The sequence below is a fragment of the Seriola dumerili genome, unplaced genomic scaffold (assembly GCF_002260705.1).
Source record: "Seriola dumerili isolate Sdu_G_001 unplaced genomic scaffold, Sdu_1.0 BDQW01000052.1, whole genome shotgun sequence".
NCBI lineage: Eukaryota > Metazoa > Chordata > Actinopteri > Carangiformes > Carangidae > Seriola > Seriola dumerili.
This window is the reverse complement of record NW_019174307.1, coordinates 11,031,779-11,048,386: the sequence shown is the minus strand read 5'-3', so window position 1 is coordinate 11,048,386 and position 16,608 is coordinate 11,031,779. Positions and strand designations below refer to the sequence as shown.

The window sequence follows — 16,608 nt, the reverse complement described above, 5'->3', positions numbered from 1 at the left end:
ATATATATATATATATATATATATATATATATATATAGCTAAAAATAAGTCATTCATATGTACAGTACATGTTCCTCAGCTCATCAGGAAATGATAGAATTCCCCATTTTAGACTGAATGCTCTTTTGATTTTAATCTGTTGATTAAAGTAACAATGAAAACAGAAAAAAATCCAAAGGCAGCACTTCCTTGTCTGGATCTGTTAAGTGCAAGGTGCTGACAGCCTCTTTTCACAGCTTTGATTAATAATAGTACCTCACTGGTTTCATGAGTATCTGTGTTGACTTTCAAATATTGCTTTAGTCGCAGCTTTATAGTTTTATTTTTCAAAGTTGGACAGTGTTTAGATGGACAAACTACTTACTATAAGGAAATGATGTTTTTTTTAATTTTTTTTTACGCCTTGGTTTGCCAGCATCACTATCATTGTCGTTACGCTCAACCAGCAAGTCCTCTAACATGATTTTGGAGTGAGTCATTTCTGTAAAAGTAAGGTGTGGTTTTACAAAAGTTGGCAGTGTTTTTTATAATGAAAAGCAAACACAGGAGAACTACCTGATTAAATTAGGGAGTGGGGAGGAATCCAAGACTGTAATGGAGATAAAAGTCACTCCAACTCTGATAATCACATCAGCACAAGCATGAGTAGAATTAAAGCTAATTCCTGATGAAAACACATCATGATAATTCAGCATATTTACTCTAGTCTTTATTCCAGTTGCCATTGTGAGCCTGCGGTGTGTTTGCGGTGTGTTGCAGCGCTCTGTTGCTCTACTGTAGCCCCACCCACAGGTTCATGTCTGCACAGGGAGGCAAAAAGCTGCTTACCTTTCTGCTCATGACCGCGGGGGGAGTGCTACCGACGCACACTGTGCTCTGGGGCCCGACAGGACTTGGGTAGAGGAGACAGATTTCTGATGTCACATCTTGGGCGTGGCATTAAGGTGGGCCCTTTCAAGCTATACTGATAGAGTTTAGTCTGTCTGACTACTCATGGGAGATACACAGCAGAATGGAAATTATTTGAGCGGAGACGACCGTAGACAAAGAGGTAAGAGCGTGGAATGAAATGTTGGCAGAGTGAGAGGAAAAGCAGGTCTGTCACACCTGCTCTCCAAATTTTTGGTTCTCATTGTTATGGCTATAGTATTATCTTTACAGCACAGCAGTGCTGTCACTGACTTCCTCTGAAAGTGCCGGACAGGACCTTGAATTATGCTTGTGTTACTATGTTTTTAGTTTTTTTTTTTCATTCAGACTGTTAACCGTCTATGTGTTTTGACTTGAGGAGGAGGGTGTGTTGGACCTGCTGCACTCTGGCATGTTTGAGCCTGTACACATGACTGTACAGCTAAGCTAGTAAACTACTGTTTGTAGAGCTCTGGCAGTGTTGTGGTCACTGGAGCATTGAATTGTTACTCTTGTGTCTTAAAATAATTAGGGTGTTGTCTAAAAGTGTAACTGAACAGAAGGACTTTTTTTTTTTTTTTTCTTTTTTGAAAGCTTGTTTATTTCTTTACACAAACACAGTATGTACATGAATCCCCCAGGGGCCATCCTGCTACTCAGCAGCTGCTAGCATACCACAGTAGGCATTTCTGCTAATCCTCGACCTTCTCGGAGTCTCAAAGGGAAGTTACGTTTCTACCAGTGCTTTGGTTTGGTTTTCTTCCCTGGGCTGCTCCCGCTTGATCATTGTTGCATTTGATCCAGGAATTGCCTGAGGAGAATTTCATTGATTGGGCAGAGGAAACATGTAGAAATGAGTGAAATGTTTCTGGTAAAAGTCATGCCAGCTGGAACAAACTGTAATGGAATGTAGGGAATTTTGATATTCTTTTGTTCAGCTGGTTGACTCATGCTGATATTACATTTTTTTTTTTTTTTTTTCATTTTTGATGACTTATAACAAAGGACAGGTATTTCCACCATTCTTCAGACTCTTTCTCTCCCCTGTCCTGTCTCTGTCATTCTTTCTTTTTTCCGAAGTATTTGAAGCATTTTTACACGAGAAGTAGCATCTGGGTATTTTGCCGGCCTTTTTCTTTTTTCTTTTATCATTTTGAGGTTTGTCAGAGGTGATATAGCTAAAGCTTAACCAGGCATATTTCAACTTTTGAAGACTCAGCCTTTTCTCACCTGTCTCAAGTTATGTAGCAGCAAACATTTGTTTAAACTGTTGCACGTATTCAGATCACAAGTCAGTGGATGGCTGCTGTGACACCAATCATAGCAAACCATCATAGCATGCAGTATTTAGTTATCACAGTGCGTGTTTTTTTGCGCTACTGGAGTTCACAAGATTGTTGTATGATGAAAAATCAACAACAAGTGGCACAATGACAACAGGCCTGTTATTTCCTGGTAGGCTGTGATCAGGTCTGTCAGGCATGTCCTCTGGTATTGAATGGGCTTGTTTGTGAGTGTCAGACCTCCCAGGGAAACCCAGTGAATGAAGCATCAGCACAGTCAAGCTTCAACACGTCTCCCCTCATTCAGCAACACATCCTGGGCTTCTGAAAAAACACGGGCCTGGACGGCAAAAACAAACCAGCCTGTGTGTCCGTGTCTGTCACCTGCTCGAGGTGTCTTGATAAAAATCACTGATGACACAGCTGTATAAACTGGACTGACCCTGAACTTGGGGTATGGGTATTATTTTTCCATGTTAATTTATTAATTGTTTCTGTTTGGACCGTTCAAAGTCGAATATCACATGATGTTTTTTTTTTTTTTTCCACTGAAAATCACATAATAACTGTATCAATTAAATAAATCTATTTACAAGGCCTAGTTGTAGAGCATTTGTAAAATGTGTGGAAAAAGAAAAAGTTTAGACACAGTGGTAAAGGATTATAAACCTGTTGCCAAATAAACAGCCAGAGCCATGAAATTGGGACTTTGTACCCAGTAGAGACCACAGGGTAAATGTCCGTTGTACTCTGTTGAAACGTGCTGGGAATTTGTGGCATTCATGGCCATGATTAGGATCCATGAATGGGATCTGTATATTGTTATTTATCACTCTCCCTCCTTTACTTTTCTACATCCTTCTAAACTGTTTCAACATATCAACATTATTCCGAAGACATAAACGTCTAAGGCGCCGCTGCTGGTCCCTAGAGGTGGCAGTGTCACAATTACAGTGGTACAGTTATATCCCATAATACTTTATGATATTGTTGGATAAAATTAACAACATACTATCAGTTTAGTTGTTTTTAGGGCCACCATGGGGATAAGAATTCAACGTTAGAAGTCAGGGTGGAACTACCACCCTGCTTTGCATCCCTGTGTTACAGCTATGTAGACTGTATGTAAATCAGCCTGTTTGATCATGTAGTTCCATGTGAACTGGAAATTTTGTTGCGTGGCAATATCAGTATATTTCATCAAATAGGGAGAATGAATATAAAAAGCAAATATTGAAATACTGCCATTCAGATTAAACATAAACACAATTAGCGATCACAAGATTACATACAGAGGAAAAACACAAACAGCAATCTTTGAATATAAGTTTGCAAACATGGACGGTGGCCAATGTTCATGCCAACATTGCAAGTATAGAGAAAATGTATTCACAAAAAAATATCAGTCTGAATACACATTATAGGTGGGACTAAAGCAAAGTTCACTTATGACCAAAATGGACAGAGATCCTCTTGGGAGCATGAGCATGTTTAGTAAGTTTTAGATTTTGAAAAAAAAGTAATCCAATCATCAACAAACTGCATTGATTTGTCAAGCTAACATCCAAACCGTTAGCGATCAAAATGTTTTTTTTTTTTGTTTTTTTAATCTAATCAATTTTAATCTAATCATTGTAACAGGTTATATCTTATCTCATAACTCACCACCAGCTCCAAAATGTCAACAAAACAAAAGTAATTCTTGTTGATTGATAATCCTTTTCTCAAAAGAATAGGTAGGGAAAATAGGTAGTAAAATTAAAAAAAAAAAAAAAAAAAAAAAAAAAAAAAAAGGCAATATGTGCCAGAGCGTGCAATCCAGCACCTCACTGGAACAGGTTTTGTTCGGTTTATTCAGTGGAAACGATGACAGGCAGATAGAGGTATTTACTCATAGTTTCAGTCATCCAGATCAGTCAAACGTTGCAGTTTGAAACTAGTGTTTACAAAGAAGTTAGGAGGGACGCAAACTAATGAATTACGTATTGGATTTAAGAATCGCTGGTGACCCAGATGAGGTCTGTATTAGGACCCTCTTGCTTAGTTTACTTGACTTTTGTTCCTTTCAGTTTATTTTTAATGACAGATTCAAGCTCAACACTGTCACAGTTCACAACTCTGCAGTATTTGGGTTTGCTGGTTACTGTCTGCATTAGATCGTGTGGCTTTATTTATCCTGGCTACTGGTGGCTCAAAGATGAACTGAACTGAAACAAGTAGGCGATGTCTCTGTGCTGCGTCCCTCTGCTTACTGCTTGTTTGTTGTTCTTTTGCCGCCTCAGCTCTGCTTGCAATATCTCAAATTATTGAGTATCTTCCTCTGCACAGCCTGTAGTCTGGCTGACCTCTGATCAGCTAAAACAGCACTCATGGCTTAGACACATGCATGGATTTCGGAGACTGTCAAGCAATTCCTTGAGGACCAGCAGACAACAATGCATGAAAGCAAATCTCTCTGACATTTGTAGATATGGCTGACGCTGTGTCTGGAATATCTCTGTTATTGATCGTCACTTGTTCCCTCCTTGTTACATTGTGGCATATTTCATTTTATCAGAGAAGTAATAAGTCTCACTGGAGAATTTGACTAAGTTTGAGTCTTAGCAGTAGCGACCTTAGCAATAACATGCTATAACTTACTGAGTCTGTGGGTTCAGCTGGCCTCCTGAATTCTCACTTCTCTCAAACTTTTAACTCCAAGTTAGAACATGTTTGTGTGAGTTCTCATTGTTCTCTTTTGATTTTTCAAAGCACACTCTGCTCCAGAAGGATTTATAAACATGGTATGTAGCAACAAGTCCACATGACAAGTAAATGAGTAATATCTAAACTGGCAAACTTCCCCTTCAAGACCAGAAACAGTCACTGTTAAAGTTGTATCAGAACATTTCTAGCAGAGTGTAACAGTCGTATTGGTAGTACAGTATATATCCAAGCTCTAATAGGTTAATTATTGGCATAGTGGTTCCAGTTTACACAACTGTGTTAAAATGACACTTTTCAGACTGATCGAGGCAGAGTGGCTACTCTTTGAAAATACCATTTCAACAACCATAACTGAGACAACAATGTAAACTGCACACTGTAGCTAGTGGGGTTGTGCTCATGCAATTTAACATTTGATAACGTGTATGATATACAGTACTGCAAATACTCTATTCTGGCTTCATGATTAACATATCTACAGACTATGGTAAATACAGTTACGTGTGTTTGTGTTTGTGTGTGTTTTCATACATGTGATAGTCATAGTGTTTAAGGACAGCCCCCCCATAGCAAGACTAATAATCCTCTGCTAGACGTGCCTCGCTGGAGCCTGAGACCTCACATTGCTCAGATTCCTCTGTTTGAATCAGCAGTGCCCCCACGTGAGACTTTACAGGCTATAATTCAGGGCACTGGGACTGCAATTATTTATTTATTTTATCGATGTTTATGCTGACTAAATGAAGTGACACTTCAGTGTGTCTTAAGCAATGGATACCTTGGCTGACTGGTATTGCAGTACAATAGTGTGACCTTTGCTGAGTTGACGTGATCTTTTGTTTACTTTTTTTTTTTTCTCATCTTAACATCTGCAGCTTTTCAAGTGTGTGTTAACACAAAACAAAACAGGTTACAGCTAATCTCTAAACATTATAATGATTGTTTACAGACAGCGGTCCTGCTTCTCAGGGAGATTTATGAGAACGGTTTACTGTGTATTACTGTCTACCCGGTGGCCAGCTGATAGAAAAGCTTGGGACCAATGAAATCATTGGAACAGTACATGAAAATTATTGGCCTGGGATTTTTTTTTTTTTTTTTTTTTTTGGAATACCTGGTTAGTCCGTAACTCTCACATGACAGCTACTGCTCTCTCCCACACTTTATTGACACAGTTTACAGGAATGTCAAGCCTACACAAACACTCAGAAGTGTACTTCAAAACTGAAATGGGTTTGTCATAGTTTCACTGGGAAAAAAAACAACCTAGCTGTACCAAGTGATGTTCAGTGATGCATGGGATGTTGAATATACAGTAACTGCACTTCACTGTAAAACCATTTTTACCACAACTTACACTATAAAACACAGCGCGTACAGTCACTGAAGTCTCTATCTTGCATCTTATTATCCGTCTCTCTCACATGTCTGTCCATTCACAGCCATTTCTTCAGGCTCAATGAGTAAATCTGTCCACTCGGTTGTCTTGTGACTTGTTTGCAAAGTGGACTTGAGCTCTTTCATGTAATAGCTTCACTGCTTTCTAAAACCTGAGGAAAAAAAAGGATTCCTTTCATGCTGTCTGCTGCACTTTGATTTTCAATCAGGTTATTGTCTGAGATAGCAGAAACCACTTTAATGATTTTTTTTCTTTTTTGAAAATGAACACACAGTCATCTCTAAAAGTGTTCATTTGTTCAAATACAGGGTGTCGACCAAAAGCAAGGCACCATCTCCGCCAGGACTAAAGAAGCTGGATTCTCCAGGTTTCTCTCAGTGGTACCCAGGAAACCCTCATTTAACCATGGACCAGAAAGAGAACCTTATTGATAAAGACCTCTCTCTGGTTGTGGTTTTGCCTGGTGGAGTAGAAAAGATGACCACAGTCCATGGCAGGTACAGTCAGATCACTGAATCTAAATCATTATCTCACAGTCATGATGTGTGCAGTTTAAATGCATACACTTGAATATTTTATACATGATGCTTATGTGTGCAAATTAAGCGAAAACACTGTTTGTTCAAACTGAGCCTTTGAATAAATACATTTAAACACCATATCATTAGACTGACGTCAGAATAAGTCATCACATAAAGTGCAGCTCCAGTCAGATTGAGTCAGATAGGTGGAGCCTGCATGTGTGGTTTCAGTTAATATGTGTAAAGTGGATTGCATTTCTTTTATTCTGTTCTCCCATCAAGAGACATGAGTGAGATTAATTATTAATATTTATTTATTATCAACTTTTTATGCTCTAATTGGACACTGCATTTCAATAAAGACACATATAAATCATTCTTCTCAACACTTACTCTTGAAAGTGCTCTTAAGAACAAGGTCTGCGTGTCCTTCTGTGAATCAACTCACAACTCTTGGACTTTCCATCAACAGAGTTTACTTAAGATATCATTATCTCTCTCACAATGCACACAGTTTACAAACATTCTTTCATAGGTGTCTTTGGCAACATGGTCTCTTAAGAAATGACTGAGACCAAGCCAGTATGAAAGGATTAAGCAGTGGATTCTTTACCGTCTGTTCTCCCTCTAAACCTGCTCTAAGTGCCTGCACAACAGAGTTAAAGCTTTATTTTGACGATTAAGTTTAAGGCATTACATTTCAACTGTATTATCAGTGTTAGGAAAGATTCATGCGGCTACTGTTGGTATTGTAACTTACTGTTACTTTGCTTTGCATTGTTTCCACACATTCTGCGCAGTTTCTTTACATTTGTAAAGACTTTAAATTAATTAATGTACAAACCATATGAAATAAGCATCAGCAGCCAATTTTAAGTGAGCCATCAAAAGTGATTTCAAAATCGTTTTATTTTGCATTGTGCAACCGGCCCTTAACCAAATTTCACTGTACCTCTTCCCTGTTTTTTCCTCCATGTCTTTCAGCAAACCCCTTATGGATCTATTAGTGACGCTTTGTGCGACGTATCACCTGAACCCATCGAGCCACACCTTAGAGCTGGTCACCGCCAACAGGAACAACATCAAGCTTAAGCCCAATGCTCTCATAGGAACTTTAGATGCGGAGAAGATTATACTTAAACCTAAAGGGGAAGATAAAAATAAGAAGGCAAGTCCTCAAATGCCTGAGGTACGTTAAACACAATGGACGCTATGCTGCCACTTACAGTAAACACCACTTTTTGCTCTTTTATGTTGAGTTAACAGAGTAAAATTGGCACATTTTATATTCTCCAGGCAACTGTTCGGATGGTGATAAACTACAGAAAGACCCAGAAAACGATACTACGAGTCAATCCCAGAGTTCCCTTGGCTGAACTCTTACCAGCAATATGTGAGAAATGTGAATTTGACATGGAGACTACAGTTCTATTGAAAGATGTCCAATCACTGACCCCTTTGGACTTGTCCAGTTGTCTTAATGATTATGCAATAAGGGAGGTTTATGCAAGAGACACAAAAGGTAAGTCCTAATGTGTTACAAGATCATATTGTGACATAGGAGTTTGTGGTTTAACATACTGACCATCCAGTTTGTCATGACTGTACATCATTAGCTCACTTGTTGTGTGTTATTGTTGTATTTACCATTTGTTCTGCACTGAATCTCATGCCCGTTGGCTCTGCAGGACAATCTGCTTCTCCTGTTTGTCCAGCCTCGCCAAGTCATGCAGGTACTTCTGTTTGTAAACTGTATGATTGATATCAACAGGCTTATCTTATTGCTGACTAATGATATCTTACAATGGTTTTTGTTCTTCTCCCAGGGACAGTCACGCCTGGCAAAGATAAAAATCAGAAGGAGAAAGAAAACAAAGGTCTCTTCAGCAAGTTTAGAAAAAGCAAGAAAAACTCTGAGCAGGTAATGCAATATTTTTTTTTTTTGATGCACTGATTATGCAAAGATCCGGCTGTATTAGCAAGAAACTTTAAACATTCAGAGGGTGGTTTGTTTACTTTGGTTGGCCATTGGTTAACTTGCACTGTGTTGTTTGGGAACAGTCCTCTTATCATGTTCTGATTGGATGTTTGCTCTTTAAAGGCATCGACGGCCAGTGCCCCAGCTTCTCCAGTGCTCGTGAGCAAGCCTCGACCACTCAGCATGGCCTTACCTAGCACAAACGTGTCTCCACTCAGCTCTCCCACCATCCCCACCGATGTGCCAAAGAAGAGACGTGCACCCCAGCCCCCAATCCTTGTGTCTCAGAGCTGCTCCTCGGACCTCAGCGCTCGCAGGAGACTCAACTCTGAACCTAGCGCCCAGCTGGACAGTGACCAGGTGAGTGGACTGGATCTTAAGAAGGAAGCCCTGACATCTCAGCACAGCTCTGAACACCTGGCTATAATGGTAGAATGACAGTCATAAGATTTCTATGTTTAGGTGCCTTGATAATGTAACCTCATTACGTCTTGGTACGCAGATGGCTGGTTTAAGTCGTGGGTCCTCAGCAGAGTCTTCACTGAAAAGAACCAAGCGCAAGGCTCCCCCACCCCCCACATCCCCTAGTGCTGTTGTCCAAGAAACGGTTCCTCTGGATGAAAACTTGCAAGGTTTGTCTTTGTTTTATAGTTGTGTCTGTTTATTAGTGTTTCGTGAAAGACTCGCTCAGTGGGTTTCTGGGGTAATTTTCTAGTAAACATTTAAATTCTTGAAACTTCTGTGTGGAATATAAAATATTGCTTGATGTGTGATGTTTGGCCATGTGTACTTTGGCCTCAAAGACAAAGACAGGTCTTTTCAAACTTTGCAGCCTGATTCTAAACCTTGTTATTTGATTTGACTCTTGTGCCTCCTAGTGGTCGCTATTGAGCTGTGCTTCATTTTAAGCACAATGGAGTCCTGTAAGGAGACATGATCATGGGAACTTGGAGCAATTATTCATCTAAATATGATTTATGTTAAACGCTGTAGGCTCTGCTTCATCTGTCAGTGTACGCTGCACTGGTTCTGCCAGCATGTTCTCTGTGCTGCCCTTGTCAGTCATTTAGTTTTCAACACTTTAGCTTTGCCTGTTTTTCTGGTCACTGATTACTCTCCACCTTTTTTTCATCTACCTGTGTTGACTTACTTCAGACTACTACTACTTCTACTTTTTGGTATTTAGTCTCTCCTTTTGTTCAACACATACACCCTCTTTATCTAATTAGAAATCAAATCTTGTTAATTCAGATATCTGTGAAATGTCTAAAAATCCAAAGCACAATCTAACATATGCTGAAAAAACATACAGTTTCTGAGAAGTTGGTTAATGCTAGATTCCAAATTACTGTTGGATATAATGAACTTTCCTGTGATTGTGTAGACACATCGGACCCTCACTGTATTGTATTGTCCTGTGAGGGAAACTCTACCCATCCTGTGTGCACGGCAATTTAAGAAAAAAAAACATGAAAAATTCAGAATTATTTTTAACTAAGGTTCATCAACAACATGGCCAATCGATTTTAGTTTATGTTGCTAAAGTGATAAAGATGATCTCGTGTCCTTAAACTGGGATGTATCTGTGTTCTGTAAAAGGCCAGTACACCCAAATAAAAATAAATAAATAATTAAAAAAAAGCATATTTTCTCACTTTCTGTGGATGGTATCAAGCCATGCAAGTAGTTGTGGTTTTATTTCCTCTGATCCACCCTGAAGCCACCCAGACACAATGAAATTAGCACCTTTTTTTATATTAATAAAAAATACAACAGCACAGATCCACATTTTTACCAGGACAAGGTGTCTGGGGGAAGTTGCCCTTTGTCAGTGTCCTTAAGCATCATTTACTAAATTTAATTCACTCCATCAAGTGTATACTGATTAGACATTGCAAGAACCGGTGTCCTGTATATCCCACAAACATCCTCTTTTTTGTATAACTCTAACCCCTCACACCTCTATGTCTGTCTTTTTCTTGTATTCTTTACATGTTTGTAGATATACCGTGTTGCTTCATCAGAAGATCTCTCAACTCCTTTGTTAACCAGCGGCATATCTCCCCGACCTCATTAACAGAAAGTGTAGTCATATAGACATTTTACGACTCTTGTCTTTGTGTATACACCATTGCTTCCGTCCTCCCATTGATTTTTTTTTAAACACTTAGTTCACAGAGAAAGATCACTTCCTCTGCTTTTTCCCTAAGAATGCAGTGTGGCTCAGTAGATACAGAGATCAGAGGCTGAGAACAGTGAGTTTTGTTTAAGGAGCCTTGAAATTCCTTTTGCTCTCTGCTCCTCTGTGATGCATTTCCTTGAAGTGCTAAATTAAGAACCAGACAAGAGGGAATGAGATGCAAAAGATTATTACGGGGAATTCGTTCATCAGAGGAACATTTTTTTATTGAAAAGGGTGAACGCTTTAACCCATGAGATAAATATGTGGCACGCTTAGTTTGTCATGCTTAAGTTGGGAAAGTAACATAACTAAAACGAAACAAATACCGTGACTTAAAACAGTTGAAGGACTTTTGAATCTTTGATCACATTAGCAGTTGTTTATAGATTACGGTCAATATATGCCCTTGCCAAAAGAGATCAATTTGATGTGGGATACCCCAGTGATCATTTAGCTACACTTCACTTGTGTAAATGTGAATTATGTTTTTACTGATTTTCCTTCATGATGATGTTTTACAGGGGGTTCAGCTGCTAACACACTGGAGGAGATTATGGAGCAGGAGGAGACAACTCTTTCTGTAATGTCTGCAACTGCTAGTGATACCCAGGGAGAGGACAGCAGCCTCAACATGTCAGCTGATGTTTCATTGCATTCCCCGTCCCCAGACACCGAGATACTGAGCACAATGTCAGTGGAGGGCAGTGGGGAAGATCAGTCTCGTGATCTGTCCTCAGATGGCAAGTACGAACTCTAGTAAGACTCCTCAAGGCTGAGCCGTGTTTTTCAGCAGCATTAGCAATACTTTTAATTCTTTATGTTTGCACGATTTTTTTTCACAGTCAACTGCAGAGCACAGGGAATGATTCTGCAACTCTCAGTGATGTGAGGACAGTTGCTGGCACAGACTCATCTGAACAGGCAGATACAAGTGGGTTTGCTCTTGGATTGAGGTGTTATTTACATTCTCTTTCTGCAGACATGTTGCAAAGATGCCTACGAGTATGTGTCATAAACTTCACCTTAATATGCTAGGTCAATGTCTTTTTGCTTCTCAGAGAATGTCTAACATGAAAAATGTTTTTCTTTCATGTATAGATGGTGGTCCGTGTCAAGTTGAAAATGTAAGCCAACAGCCAATCTGTGAAGTTGAAGATTGCAGCACTGCACCCAGCAGCCTCCCTCAGCCGGTAACGCAGGGTGCAGAAGCACAGGCCTCTGTTCAGGCAAACACTGAAACCCTCTGGGAGCAGACTGACAGGTTGGTGAGCCCAGTGGCCATCAGCACATCACGCCCCATTGGAGAGGATGCTCAAGTGCAAACAGATTTCACACTGCTTCCTGTGCCTCCTCAACAACAACAACACCTGGGCAAGGTTCCCTCCGCAGCTAATGTGCCTGCTTCTGAGTCAGGGGAGAAGAAGGATACGGCCACTTTGACGGACGTGCTGGACCCACCTGACCTCGAAAAAGATGCCTTATCCCACACCTCAGAGACCTCAACACCAAGTGCCCCTGCCACAACTAAGACTATTTATGCCACAGACTCTGAGCCAAAGCCCAAGCCTTCCAACGAGCTGACAAGGGACTACATCCCCAAGGTGGGGATGACAACGTATACTATTGTGCCTCAGAAATCTCTGGAGAAACTGAGATATTTTGAAGTCGCTTTGACACTGGAGGCGCCTCCTGCAGCTCCAGAAGAGGGACTTGACATCGGTTCTCTTCAGTTAGAGGAGAGCACAGCAGCGAGGGGACAGACGGAAGTTTCAGAGGAAAAAAGAGAGCTGCACTCTTCTGTACCCAGGGAAGACTTACTGACTAGCACTGCTACTACCCAAGACACTGTTAACGGAAGTATACCTGAATCTCCTCATTCCTCATCACCGACAAGTTTACTTAAAGCAGATGACATGATCTCACCCTCTGCTAATGGGGCATCTCAAGCAAGTTCTCCAGCAGAGGTCAAGGAGACGAAAATTCCACCCGCAACTAAACCTAAGCCTGGTTCTTTCCGCTTGGCACAGCACAAAAAATCACCTGGGTATTACGTAACTTCAGCAGCAGAGAAAAGTCTTAGTGCCAGTCCTGGCTCTGGCCAGAGGGAGGCTCAGGGAAGTGCAGAGAGAGCAATGTTACCACCCCCGCCTCCTCCACCTCCTGTGCAGTGTCAGGATGAGACAACAGGGGCCGCTAACGTCCAGCTGAGCCCTAAAGGGGTTGACAAGGATGTAGCCATTATGCGAATGACCAGGCAAAGCAGTTTGCCGTGTAAAGAGCAAAGTGTGGGGTTAAGCTTGGAAAAATTAAGAAGCTTTGCAGCCCCTAGGCCCTATTCTCCCGCAACCCCGTCCCGCTTTGCCCAGGCAGTGTCCTCTGCTGTGAAAAGGAGCCAGTCCTTATCCCATGGTCCAAAGTCACCCAGCTCGCCCGTTTCACCGACGTTTTCTCCCATTACAAGACGCCCACCAATCACAGAGTCAAAAGGATCGTCTAAGCTCAAGGTGAGTTCTGATAGCAGGCTCACATTTAAATATCCAGATGAAGATGAAAGCAGCAAATGTCTATTTTCTACTCACAAAACCTCTGTTGCTGGTCATAGCTTTTTTAATACTTTAACTCACACACTGATATATTAATGCTTGAGTAGAAGAGCACTCTGCACTGCTGATTAAAGCACTTTTTTGGTTAAAAGAGTTACACAGGACAAGAGTGTGACTTATCTCACCACCACTTCAGTTTGTTTTAACCTGAAACCACTTTTGCAGCTGCTCTGCTGCTTCTTTTTGGTGCTGTCTCAGCCATTTACACTGTGACCACTGGTGAGTTATTGACTGTCATGAACATTATATAAATAGCAAAATACTTTGTAATAGTTCCTGTGACCCACTGACTTGAATCATCCCAGGGTTAAATATAAACTCCCGTCTGTGTCCCCCAGCCGTTTGAAGGTAATAGCATTGGGCTTTCAATTTTTATTTGAATTTTTATCCTCTTTAGTTTATTTGAAGTTAAGGATCAAGAAGGTTATGGTGCATCAATTTGTTTAATAATAATAAAAAAGAATAATAAAAGAGAAACAGAGGGTTGGCATTTGAAACAAAGAGGAGATGAGGAGCACAGTCCACTGGCAATGAATAACTGAACAACAATTCAACCACCATTTTTCATTATTTCTATTTGCTATCTGAGCTTTAGGGATGGCCAGAAGAATTTGAAGTTGCGACCGTAGACTACATTATATTGCGACCGTAGACTACATTATATATTACATTATATTATCCACAATTCTATATACAAAACAATATAGAATTAGATTTTCTAGTATGACTTCTTAAATGATGGGAAACATGATGCTGCCTATCACACCTACTTTTCACTGTACATTTTTAGGATACACAAAGAAAACTATTAAATATTTGGTTAGGCTTCCATGGTTTTGTGGGTTAAGATGAAGGATTTATCAGTTACCCTGATTAGATATTATTAATTAATTGATATTTGACATTGTTGATGTTCAAAGTAGATTCTGTATCCAGAGTACCTGGACTGAGTGTTGAGCTACAGTCCTTCATTGTTTGCTTAGAACTCTCTGTGCATTGGTATTTGACATGTGTTCTCTAAAGACATGAATACCAAATAGTGCATGCCTTGCAGATCAACAATCTACAACCAATCTAAAAAATATCTTGGATATAAAGTTATCACTGTGAAAAAACACAACATTCTCAAGTGCAAAGCTGACATTATGGGTTGTCCAAGAATTTTTCATAATGTGTGCAGGTCAGGAAATAGTTCACATAGTCCAAACAAATGGGGAGAAATGCTGAGCCATGATATAATGCAAAGTCCCTTTAGCTGTATGTTTGGGTCACATCTTGACCTGTAGACATTCTGCATCTATCTTTGTTGGGCCCGATACAGTTTTTTATTGGCTCTTGAAATAGGTGTAAAAAAGAAAAAGAGAGTGCAGCCATGTTTTCTTTTTGTGTCTTTGTTTTCTGGCACGGTAAGCCTTCAGTGACTACATTCATTGTGTCTCTTTTTTTTAACATCACAGGATGGTGAAAACAGAGAGGTGGAGAGTGACAAAGGCTCCATTCTGCAGGGAGTTGAGGGTGAACCACCAACTTTTAGTGCTCAAATGGAAGGAGAGAGCAGTCCATAGCAGTGTCTTCATTCTTCTGACAATCTATCATCTACTGTAAGCAAAATCCCATGCATTTCTGTATGATATTATATAAATGTCTGCCCAACATGCGTGAAATATTGTGTTTTCTTTTTCTTCCAGGAGGAGCTTATCCTGTATACTTTGAGTTCTCCAGAACCCTTCATCCCACGGCACAGAAGCAGCAACTGTCTTATGTTTTACCTCTTTTGGTAGTCTCCAACAGTGTACATAAAATTATGTATTTTGATAATTAATAATTGCTGTATTTTGGTTTATGTCTCACATGTCATTAAGTAATATTCCTGACTGACCTGCATATTTGAATGCTTCGCTTTTATTTTGGTGTGACGATTATCTTGCATTTAATGCATTACTGTTGTGAGTGAACAAGAACATTAAATGATAACAATTCTATAAATTATTCCACTGATTTCCAGAGTTGTAATATTATTGGGTTTATTCAGAAAATGTATCTAAATAATACTGGATGTTTAGGACAGGGCAGGTCTGACCTATGGTACTTAAATGCTCCTTAGATTATGCATCAAATCTATATTTAAGTATTACAGAGTTTTGATTAAGCTTTATGCAGAAATACACTGATGTGTACAGCACACCTGTTGTTCAAACTGAGTTGTTATGAATAAAGCGTTTATCATTTCTGTTGTCTTTATTATTGTCATTGCCCTCAGTCGGTGCACAAACCACCCCACACACACACACACACACACACACACACACACACACACACACACACACACACACTCACACACTCCATAAACAGCTGAAATCGGACCCCGCTGAATACCTGTTGTTCTCAACAGGTAAAACGTGATCACAGTTTGTGACGCAATTAAAGCATGTTACAGTAGCGCACCTGTGCTGCACGTGCGAACAGCGAGTCTCTTTACTCTCTGGAGCAGCGATATGAAGAGTTTGAACTGGAAACTCCACTTAAAGAGGCATAAGGTAAGAACAGCTGTACAAATAGGCCATGTCGGGTCTATCATTTCAAACGGGTATTATCGAGTAGGTGGTAATGGTCCGGCTGGTGTAGAAGGGAGCAGGAAGGCGTGTGCTACCGTGAAATCTCTGGGGTTTTTTTGTTATTGAACGTTTACCTTCGTGTTTTACGTATTGAGTTGAAAGTCATATTAATTGAAAGAAGATGAAAGTATGTCGCCGACTTCGAAGAGTTCTTGCTAACGTCAGAGCCGGAAGGTCGTTAATGTCTAAAGTAGCGTAGTTAGACACCGGGATAGTGACTAAGCTTCCCCTGACTTTGATATGTATGGTAGTTGAAAAGTTAACGTCTTAAAAAACACAAATGAAGTCTAACTTTCCCCCACACATTTCTAAATAAGGGTTACTGATAGGCAAACCTCCCCAAAACGTAGAGGCTAACACCAAACATTTATCTTTCAAAATTAAAGCCTATATAATACGACCATAGTTTAAC

The 16,608-nt window shown here is 40.1% G+C and overlaps 2 protein-coding genes across 3 annotated transcripts in view; both read left to right on the top strand.

Annotated features, from left to right (window-relative positions):
• The window catches only part of cobll1 (cordon-bleu WH2 repeat protein like 1), a 23,471-nt gene extending 7,660 nt beyond the window's left edge, over positions 1–15,811 (top strand). Inside the window, exons 1-13 of one of the 2 annotated variants that reach the window (XM_022741121.1) lie at positions 894–1,051; positions 6,606–6,794; positions 7,803–8,007; positions 8,115–8,340; positions 8,507–8,551; positions 8,645–8,739; positions 8,920–9,156; positions 9,299–9,428; positions 11,500–11,722; positions 11,821–11,909; positions 12,077–13,482; positions 15,039–15,182; positions 15,270–15,811. In XM_022741121.1, the coding sequence (XP_022596842.1) occupies positions 6,703–6,794; positions 7,803–8,007; positions 8,115–8,340; positions 8,507–8,551; positions 8,645–8,739; positions 8,920–9,156; positions 9,299–9,428; positions 11,500–11,722; positions 11,821–11,909; positions 12,077–13,482; positions 15,039–15,146 (2,856 nt within the window). In that variant the 5' untranslated portion in view covers positions 894–1,051; positions 6,606–6,702 and the 3' untranslated portion in view covers positions 15,147–15,182; positions 15,270–15,811. Of the gene's footprint in view, positions 1–893; positions 1,052–6,605; positions 6,795–7,802; positions 8,008–8,114; positions 8,341–8,506; positions 8,552–8,644; positions 8,740–8,919; positions 9,157–9,298; positions 9,429–11,499; positions 11,723–11,820; positions 11,910–12,076; positions 13,483–15,038; positions 15,183–15,269 lie in introns of those variants that run through there. The other variant, XM_022741120.1, reaches the window with a different exon arrangement.
• Positions 15,812–15,976: 165 nt separating this feature from the next.
• The window catches only part of grb14 (growth factor receptor bound protein 14), a 30,716-nt gene continuing 30,084 nt past the window's right edge, over positions 15,977–16,608 (top strand). The window contains exon 1 of the mRNA XM_022741030.1: positions 15,977–16,118. The gene's annotated coding sequence lies outside the window, so the exon portion shown is untranslated. The remainder of the gene's footprint in view (positions 16,119–16,608) is intronic.